The sequence below is a fragment of the Benincasa hispida genome, chromosome 10 (assembly GCF_009727055.1).
Source record: "Benincasa hispida cultivar B227 chromosome 10, ASM972705v1, whole genome shotgun sequence".
Taxonomy (NCBI): domain Eukaryota; kingdom Viridiplantae; phylum Streptophyta; class Magnoliopsida; order Cucurbitales; family Cucurbitaceae; genus Benincasa; species Benincasa hispida.
Window position 1 is genome coordinate 47,739,997 of NC_052358.1, and position 9,859 is coordinate 47,749,855.

General features: G+C 35.9%; 4 protein-coding genes across 4 annotated transcripts; all 4 read right to left on the reverse strand.

The window, feature by feature from the left end:
- Positions 1-47: 47 nt before the first annotated feature.
- LOC120088140 (auxin-responsive protein SAUR21-like) lies at positions 48-620 on the reverse strand. Its single transcript, XM_039045230.1, has one exon. The coding sequence runs from the start codon at positions 489-491 to the stop codon at positions 198-200; it is 294 nt and encodes a 97-aa protein (XP_038901158.1). The 5' UTR covers positions 492-620; the 3' UTR covers positions 48-197.
- A 2,463-nt stretch (positions 621-3,083) lies between these two features.
- On the reverse strand, positions 3,084-3,553 carry LOC120088143 (auxin-responsive protein SAUR21-like). The gene has a single exon (XM_039045232.1). The coding sequence runs from the start codon at positions 3,528-3,530 to the stop codon at positions 3,252-3,254; it is 279 nt and encodes a 92-aa protein (XP_038901160.1). The 5' UTR covers positions 3,531-3,553; the 3' UTR covers positions 3,084-3,251.
- Positions 3,554-3,559: 6 nt separating this feature from the next.
- LOC120088142 (auxin-responsive protein SAUR24-like) lies at positions 3,560-4,693 on the reverse strand. The gene has a single exon (XM_039045231.1). It carries the CDS (start codon positions 4,235-4,237, stop codon positions 3,944-3,946), a length of 294 nt encoding a protein of 97 aa, XP_038901159.1. The 5' UTR covers positions 4,238-4,693; the 3' UTR covers positions 3,560-3,943.
- Positions 4,694-8,593: 3,900 nt separating this feature from the next.
- LOC120088137 (auxin-responsive protein SAUR21-like) lies at positions 8,594-9,057 on the reverse strand. The gene has a single exon (XM_039045227.1). The coding sequence runs from the start codon at positions 9,051-9,053 to the stop codon at positions 8,754-8,756; it is 300 nt and encodes a 99-aa protein (XP_038901155.1). The 5' UTR covers positions 9,054-9,057; the 3' UTR covers positions 8,594-8,753.
- Between the last annotated feature and the right edge of the window lie 802 nt (positions 9,058-9,859).

Here is a 9,859-nt window from a genome sequence, read left to right on the forward strand (position 1 = left end):
GATAAAGCACCAAGAGAAAAGAAGTAAGCAGCAAAAATCGAAATTCATGAACTGAAGAGGCAAATTTATCATATGAGAAGAATGTAACTTCCATTGCTTAAACAATCAAGTTTGTACAGTATTATCCTACTCTACTTCCTAAAATTCGAGGTGACAAAACTGTGATCAAGAACATTTCTCTTTTGTTCCTTCAACTTTCATGATGTGTGCATCCTAGCAGTGAGATTTATGAAAGTATCTTCTCTGCACGGAATCGTCAAGCCGCCCATTGGATGGCAAAATCCGAATTCTTCTTCTGATCTATTGAGCAGATCTACAAAAGAAGGATGCTTCAAGTATGATATAGGGATTACAAATCTCTTCCTTTGAATCTCTCCTACATAAACTGCAATATGGCCTTTGGGAACATCAGATTGATTTCTGGCTGACATAGCTTGCATTTTCAGAACCTGCTTGGCATTAAGAAGAATTGATGGCAAACGGATTCCCATGTCGAAAATTTATTCAAAACAAGAGAAGGGTGAGTGACTTTGAATGGTGTTTTGCTTGATATGGAATTTGATGTAGGAAATGGATTACTTGTTGAACGAGAATGGGTTTTATTCTTATGGGTATTTATATACTAGGAACTGGAGAGGAGAACAAAAAGAGTACAGCAGATGAGAGTCTTTGAGGACCTACTTCTCCAAAGGCTCACATGGGTTTGCTCTATCCATTATAATTTCAGTCACTTTCTCCTTGGCCCTAATTTTACGATAACAAGAGGCCAAGAAAATTTCAAGCAACATGTCATGTGATACTCTCCAATCCTCAATTAGTCCTCCATTAGTGGTCCTATTGCAGTGGCTGAGAGTACACTGGTGAACATGATATGCGTTAACTCAACAAACCTGGCTGTGAATCAAATGAAAGCTGAGATATTGATATGATATGATTTAATGCATTTAGTACATGTGAAGTCACTTCCCTCACCTGTAAGCTGGGTCCATTGATGAAGCAATATCCTCTTGCAAGGAGGTCCAATCACAAGGATATGTTGGCTTGTTTTTACATTTTCCTTACAAAGCCATCTGTTTCGATGTGTTATTCAACTGGAACAAGCATGGTGTTGTTTGGAAATTGAATTACAAATGGGCCTATAAGTTAGCTAGTTCTGTCATACATATCAAACACACATGGGAACCAAAAGAAAGGATGAAATGAAAATAGAAAATTCTCGTGCGCTGACATGGTCATGGTAAGTGGGTCCTCTAAGTTGTAAGCTCATGGCATCTTATGTCCTCATAACTCTATAAATATAGATCCTAAATGAGTTTCAAGTACTATTTTGAACTCTGATATATCACGATTCTCCTTCCAACTTCTTCGAAATCAATCAAGGATAAACATCATATTTATTTATAGTCTCTTGATCACTTCAAATAGATTTAACAATGGGGACTCGTTTGCCATCATCCCTGCTGCCTGCTGCCAAGCAAATTCTCAAGATACAGTTAGGTTTTACCAAGTAGTCAGATGATCTTAAAGGTCATGTCACAGTACACGTGTGAGATGCCCACAAGAAGCTGAACCATCCTTCATTCCAACAACTACTCAACCGAGTAGAAGAAGAGTTCGGTTACCATCATCCACATGGAGGTCTAACAATTCCTTGCAAAGAGGGCACCTTTTTCGATCTTACTTCTAGACTGCAACAGTCTTGACGGATGAAGATGATCAAATGGGCATCAATCAATTTTTTACACATTTTTTTCTTCTGAGATGATTTCTTTCTAACTCCTGCTTGAATGTTGTGTAGAAAATACAATCTCAAGCCTTTTGGAATGTAAATGCCTTTGTTAGTGAATTTCCCACCAAAGCATAATACTAATAGATTTTCAGTATCAATTCATATTTCTCTTGCTTATTATTTGATATTCCGTCTGTTCATTGCTGTCTAAACTGTACATGTTTAAAATTGAGCAGAAAGACAACCTTGCATACAACAAGGTCCAAGTTCCGTCAACACGACCACATTCTGTTCGTAGAAGAAAATGGAGGTGGAGTTGAGAATAAATCTTTGATTGAATGTTGTACAAATGGAGCTCTTTCTCATAGCCATTGTGAGATCTTCCATAAATATATCTGAGCTGTGAACTTCGCATTTTATAGAAATTGAGATTTGAGAATACTCAGTCAAAACTTTATCCATACTGATCAGCAGAAGCACCAAAAAAAGTGGCATCCATTTAACAATCAGGACAAACTATGGTATTATGATCCTTGCCCGTGTTCCTTTGCGTCTCATCTTAACCAGAGAAACATCTGCCAATCGATCTTATAATGCCGTGGCTTTGTCCATCCACTTATGGACACTCACCAGCTCTAACTACAACTTGGCAGATTCATCAGCAAATTAGACGTAGCTGCTGAGCTTTACAAGGAAAACTCTGGCGAATATTAATATGTTTGCTTTTGAGCTTGACATTGGAGTCTAAGAGGTGACTTACAAGATCTATCCAAATTCATGGCATGAACACGCATCCATTTTTTCAAGTCTGCTGTTCTTTGGCCTAAAGCTCTGGTTTCTCGTCTGTAAAGTTTCAACATGCCTAAAGTCTTGACGGAGTTCTTGTACTTGAGTAACAAAAAAATTTAAATGAAAGCTGAAGGATGACTTAGATACGATACCGTGCCCGTAGTTGTTTTATTTCGATTGTCTCCCATCTATAAATTGCAAAATGATAATCTGGAACATCATTTTCTTGCTACGCAGAATCAGAAAAGTTAAGACTACATCTTTGTGGTTTTGGTTTTTTGTTTTTTAAAAGTAAGCTTACAAATGCCACTGCTACTTATAAGCTTCTTTGGTTAATTACAGTTTTTGCCAGCATCAGATGGAAACAGAAAGCTCACTTCTTCATTTTGGTAATAAACGATCTGTGCTTGAGTTTGGTCAAATGTTTTGTTGCATGATAAGATGAGAAAATACAAAGAACATATATACAGAATTCATGGGTCTTAGGATAAAGTTTATTAGTAATAAAATGTAATTTTCTATCAGTAATAAAATGTAATTTTTTATAGCCGTGTCGATGCAGCTTTATACATGTTACAAAGATCAGGAAGAAAGGCAAATAAACCACCTTTTCTATCCCTCATTTACAAGAACTGTCCAGTGGCATTCTACTTTGTCTAACTCAAAATGAACAAAAATATGTTTGGCAGAACTTGGGAAGTGGAGGAAGGGATTTCTATTTCTACAAAATCTTTCAAGAACTATGTAGCCTTGAAGTGAGATCCATGAAAGCATCTTCTCTGCAGGGAATTGTCAAACCCCCCATTGGATGATTGTATCCAAACTCTTCCTCAGCCCTCTTAAGCAAAGCCATGAATGTAGGATGGTTCAAGTACGATATTGGAACTAAAAAACGCTTCCTTTGGATTTCTCCGACATAAACTGCAATATGACCTTTCGGAACGTCAGACTGAGCTTGCTTTTTGAGAACCTGCCTGGCATTGAGGAGTAGCGAAGGCAACCTGATTCCCATGTCTAAGTGATTTGAATAGTTTTGTGCAGAGGATTCTGAAGTGGGAAATTGGAGTGATTGAAAGAAGAATGTATAAGAGATTCAAGGATCCAGTTTGCCTTGGATATGTAGAACTTTGAAGTCTGAATCTTCAAGATATTATAATCTGGCAACAATTTTCTTAGTTCCATGGATTGCAGGTTAACCATCACAAATAAAGCAGCAAAGAAAAGACTACAAAGAAATTTGATGCTAAATTTGTGTACTCTTTTAATTCATTTCTGTTGGTGAATGCTACATTACAATGCCACTCATTTACAGGCAAGAACGGAATTCCATTCTACAAAATTCTATTATGAGTCAAAAAACAAATGAGTCAGAAACAACCAGAAAAGGTTGTAAAAATTGGAAGCTTGTGCTTTGATGTTCATCTTTCAAGATACTTGCAATCTAGAAGTGAGATCAATGAAGGCATCTTCTTTGCAAGGAATTGTTAGGCCCCCTTGAGGATGATGGAAGCCAAACTCTTCCTCTGCATGGCGGAGCAGTTTCTGGAACGACGGATGGTTTAAGTAAGATATTGGAACAACGAACCGTTTCATTTGGATCTCTCCCACATAAACGGCCACATGCCCTTTTGGAACATCCAACTGGTTTTTGGTGAAACCTGACTGCATCTTCAGAATTTGCTTGGCATGAGGAACCAAAGATAGAAACCGAATCCCCATTTTCTCGAGATGAAAGACTGTCAAAAATGTCTAAGGTTCTGATCTGATTGGTAAGAGCTATCTAGAAGAGGAAGTAGTACTTAAAATAAATTTGTTGTTTGAAGGCTCATTTTGATGTTTATATTTATAGAGTTTCTGAAGGAAGTGCTATGCTGGTGATTATGAAATTTCAATTGGTTAAGTGGGGTATTGATGTCTGGTGGTTGGGTATATTTGAGCATGCCAGTTCACATGGCTTTGCCAAATTCATGAAAGGGCCACCAATTTTCTTCTCCCACTCCTCTATAATCTCTGTATTTTATACCACAAATTTCAGGTTAATTGGTCAATTTTTCCCATATATCACACGTCAAGTCATGAATACTTCAAGACAAAGTCCATTCGGTTGGAAATAGAAATGTTGATTCTTGAAGTTGAAGAGAAAATATACATGTTTTTTTCATACAGTGGGATTGAACAATTATGAAAAATAAAAATTGATTTATGTTCTTACAATTCAACGAGTTATGTGGTTTTTGCTGTCAAAATTTATCATTCTCCTCCTTTTTCTTTTTATGTCAATCATGTTTCTATTTTTTTTTTTTTTAATGAATACTATTCAAGTTTAAGTGTCCAGAACATGTCTAATAAGTATCAAAAAGCGTCCAATATGTGTTGGAAAAAGATATATTACTTCAAAAAATGTTTATGCATTCAGCTCCCTGGTTAATTCAGATTGAGTATTTCAATAGAGGAAGATCAATATGTTCATGTGATTGACAACATAATATCCATAACAGAAATATCACTGCTAAAAGAATTCCATAAACTTCATCAGAGTGTGGCACTTGATCTTCATAGGGAAAACATCACTACTAACAAAACACATTAAGAGCATGTTTGGTATGATGTTGAAAGTGCTTCAAAGAGTGTTTTTAGGTGGAAATAAGTGTTTTTAAGCACTTGATTAGTCATTCCAAGCAGGACTTAATTTCCATTTGTTAAATGATCAAAGCTATCATTGACACCATCCGGATTGCCTAAGTTGAAGCTGACTTTCTCTCCCTTAGATTATCTCCTACTAGTTGTCCTCATCACATGGTGCTTCTTCTCATAGTTTCAGTTGCAGTGGTGTTCGGAGTGTCGTTCAAAGAGCCATTTTGTTTCATTATGGTTGTTTTTGTTTGTATTGCTTTACTTTTATGGACAAGTCCAACAATGGGCTATATTTGATTGTATTTACTTTATCTTGCTTATTATGTCTCATTGTACTTAGAGCATTAGTCTGTTTTCATTCCATCAATGAAAAGCATTGTTTCCATTTAAAAAAAAAAGACACCATCTGGATTCCCAGGAAAATACACTTTTTATGCTCAAATTTATCTTGCTTAGTTTGAACATCAGTGGGACATCAGAATGTCCTCAAGTCACGTATCACATCAGTCCACATCTCTCGAAAGGTTTTCAAGTCTATAAATGAGGATGGACAAAAGTTTATGAGATAACAAACTGCAACTCCCCCAATCCTCTTCTACCATAAAGTAGTTTGCTCATAAATCTTCTCACTTCGAAATGCATATCTTTGTGAAATGTATGATCTCTTGGTCAAAACTACCTTTCTGGCTTCATTTTCAACATTGATATTCTCCTCTGTACAATGCACAATCCCCTTAATCATTTACCTCGACTCAGTCTGATCTTTGGTCATTGGAGTACTTAAAATCAAGCTCTCGTAAAGAAGACAACCAAACAGAGTAAACACCATTTCCAAACTGATCATTAGGAGCAGCAAATGGCAACTATTTGACAACCAGAAAAACTTGTTCCTATCTTAGCTTTTCCCTCGAATTAAGAATGCCTACATATCTCATATACAATGCTTCAGCTTTCCCCCTCAGCTTTGAATACTTGCCAGCTCTGAACAATTTGAGAGAATTCGGACAAAACATAAGGAGCTACTCAGTTTTCAAGCAAATCTAACTAACAGTAAATAACTCTTTTTCTGAACCCAATAATGATTCTAGCTATGGAATGCAAAACGTCCCTGACATGATCGATCTAAATCCATGGCACAACAGTGCAATATCTTTTGACTCAGTTGATCCTCATTTGAAAGTCTGAGATTGCTATTATTTGATTTTCCAATTCATTCCTTTCTCGGCCAAATTCCTACTGGAGAGACCAAATATCTCTTGCTCCCTTCCATAGACTTTATACAATATCACAAGAGGAAAAGACAAGAAACAGACAGAATTCTCAAGAAATGAAGAGTAGAAAAGAAACTATGCAGCTTGTAAACCGATCTCTCAATGCCTCTTTATATAATATCAACATGAGATGCCATTAACATAACACATCAGGAAAACGAAAATGGGTGGGGATTACTGACACGGATATACCGATCTAGACAAAGATGGCTGATGAAAATAGATAAGTCAGACCTACAGAGAAACATTATGCACACCTCATATTATAGACAGGCAAACACATATTAAACAATTCTGAATGATAAACCTCTAAGATTATAGCATAGTTGAGACAATTATTTTCATTATGCCCGGAAGAATGGTTTACAAGTGAACTGGCATTTCATTTAACGTTTGATTGGTCTTTATCAAGATGACTTTATTTCAGTTTTAAAACCACTGGTATATAATTTATCTCTGGATTAGATAAGAGAAGCCAGTAATGAAACCTTGTCACATGGGTCTGTCATCAGTTGATCTTCGACATGGCGTTTGGTTTCGAAATTTTCTTGACCTTTTATTTTGGATGATAACTTCACCTAATTGGAACGAGTGGGACTGTTCACCAGTAGTTAGGGCACATAAGGAAATGCTTGTATTGAAATCAAATAAAGCAACCCATGTGAGCATTTATGAAGTAGGCCCTCTTAAACACCTACTTGACACTGTTTTCTTCGCACCACTTCTGTATTCCTGTATTTATAAATACAGATCAAATAAGCTTCAATCTCCAACTCAAATTTCAAACACATCCTCATTCAAGTACTACACTTCCTAACTTCTAGATCTGCATCCAGCAAAAAGGCTTTCAAAATTAGACATGGGAATCAGACTACCTTCACTTCTCCTCAATGCCAAGCAAGTTTTCAAAATGCATACTGTTTCTTCTAGAAACCAGTGTGGTGTTCCCAAAGGCCATATTGCAGTCTATGTGGGAGATATTGAAAGAAAGCGGTTTGTGGTTCCACTATCATACTTGAACCATCCTTCTTTTTCAGCTTTGCTCAAGAGTGCAGAAGAAGAATTTGGATTTAAACATCCAACTGGAGGTTTGACAATTCCTTGCAGAGAAGATGTCTTCGTCAATCTTACATCCAGGATGCAAACTTCCTGAAAGAGAGAAGAAAGACAATCCTCCACACAATTTTCTCAGATTCCTTCCATCTTTTTCCCATAGTTAAGATTAGAAATCAATGTGTAGTTAGTTTCAACGTGTTAATGATCGGGTAGCTAAAAGGTGATAACACATTGCCCATTCACCCGAACATCATTTACACAACTTACAATTACAAATCTGTAAACATGGAAATAGAAATACAGAGTCATCTTATCTTACTAGAAAAGGACTGCCCTCCTCCATGAATTTTATGTTTTTCCTTTCCATTTTCATGAAATGTTATTTGGACATATCCAAGCACAAACCCTGTTCCCTGATGGAACTCATAAGAGATATAACTACTGTAGTGATTGTAGTAATCAGAAAATTATTAAAAGTGTTCACATTGAACGATACCATTTTCGTCAAGAATCATCCGATATTGAGAGGGATAAACGGTTATTGTTAAACTCAAAATTCCCTTACATTAGGAACTTACATGAAAACTCAAAGTTTTTATCATTCAAACACAAAGCCATAACCATAACCATATGCATGCATTTGATATTTATTGGTAATATACATAGTTTGTCTTCTCTCATTTATCACTGAAATTGTTTCTCTTCTAAAAAAAAATCCATAGTTTTATTGCTTAATACAAATAAAAATGATATATTCTTCTTTAGTAATTTTACTCTTGAGGATCCAGTAGATTGAAGAGAGTCCTAAAGTCAGAGGGAGAGAGGTGCAAGTATAATGTGGAAGTAGGTGAAAGAAATAGTATGGGATGTACATTGTGGCGCCCACTCTTTTCTTTTACAAATATATTATTGAATACACTTGTTAATACTATTTTAATCCAAAATTTTGTGACCATTCTCTGCTCTCTGCCAAAGCAGTCAGATGCCAATTAAAAGAAAATGTTTAAAGCTAAGGCATACAGTTAGTTATCTGTCCTTGAAAGCAGGAGTCACATATAGTACAAGAATAAGCTACAAGAACATATCATGAAATATAAATAGCTGCATTTTAATTAATCATATATTAGTTAAAATCTCATAACAATGCCATTCATTCACATTCTGGAGGCATTGTTCTTGGACTTCCTAAAAGATTTTAGTATTACTTCACAAATGAGTCAAGGAACAAAAAGAATGTCAAAAACTCGGTAAGTTTCCCTTTTGCTCTTCATTCTCTAAGAAACTTGCAGTTGCAATCTAGAAGTGAGATCAATGAAGGCATCCTCCTTGCAGGGAATTGTAAGACCCCCTTGAGGATGTTGGAAACCAAACTCTTCCTCAGCATATTTAAGCAGTTGTTGGAATGAAGGGTGATTCAAGTACGATATCGGAACAACAAATCGTTTCTTTTGCATCTCTCCCACGTAAACTACTACATGACCTTTTGGGACATATAATTGGTTTTTGGTGAAACCTGATGGCACTTTTAAAATTTGCTTGGCAAAAATAAATCTGAATGGTAAAAAAATCCCCATTAGAAAGCTTGCTTGTTCTATTGGTGTAGAACCAAAATTGAAATCAAAAGCAGTGAATGAATGTGTTTTAAGTTTTGTATGTTGTTTACTTGAATGTCTTTATTTATAGTATTAGAGAAAATAATTTTGCTGGTGGCTGGTGCTTTTCCATTGGCCACTTTAAGACAGGTGGTTAGGTATCTAAGAGGACTATTAGGGATCTGCTCAACTTAGAAAAGATTTTCAATCTCTCTTAGTTGTATGCAATGCCAGCCCAGTTGTTTGGTTCAAGTCATTATCCATTCCAGCAACCAAGCTTGGTTAGCTGAACTGAACAATTAAACAAAGAATGTGTTAGGTAAAAGAAACATGGCATCGAGCTATCAATGAGACGAGATCACCTTTCCTAGTAAGAGAAATGGTTACATCATTGATACAACGTCCTAATTGAATACGGACAAAAGAGATACCAAATTCATCATATTGTAAATCAGAGACAGAAGCCAAGTACATGTACGCGTACTACATCAAGTCATAAATCATTTAATAAGAATCTAATCATGTTTTTATTCGTTAAATCTAGTAGTTTCATCCACTTGAAACACATTTTATAGCTGGAACTAGCTGCATATTAATGAGGGAAAGATGATGGATGGAATTCTGATGTTAATATTACCACTTTCTTTGAATCATCATTTGTCTATTTTCCTAAACACCTTGATGTGTCAAATCCTGTTTGATCTTGCTGACATAGTTACTGTTGTAGGAAATTCAGTGAAACTTCTATACACTTCTATCAATTGGATGTTTACAAATCTTTCTTCTTT

Coding starts and splice junctions, on each gene's coding strand:
- LOC120088140 (XM_039045230.1), bottom strand. CDS start 491: ATGGGAATCCGTTTGCCATCAATTCTTCTTAATGCCAAGCAGGTTCTG.
- LOC120088143 (XM_039045232.1), bottom strand. CDS start 3,530: ATGGGAATCAGGTTGCCTTCGCTACTCCTCAATGCCAGGCAGGTTCTC.
- LOC120088142 (XM_039045231.1), bottom strand. CDS start 4,237: ATGGGGATTCGGTTTCTATCTTTGGTTCCTCATGCCAAGCAAATTCTG.
- LOC120088137 (XM_039045227.1), bottom strand. CDS start 9,053: ATGGGGATTTTTTTACCATTCAGATTTATTTTTGCCAAGCAAATTTTA.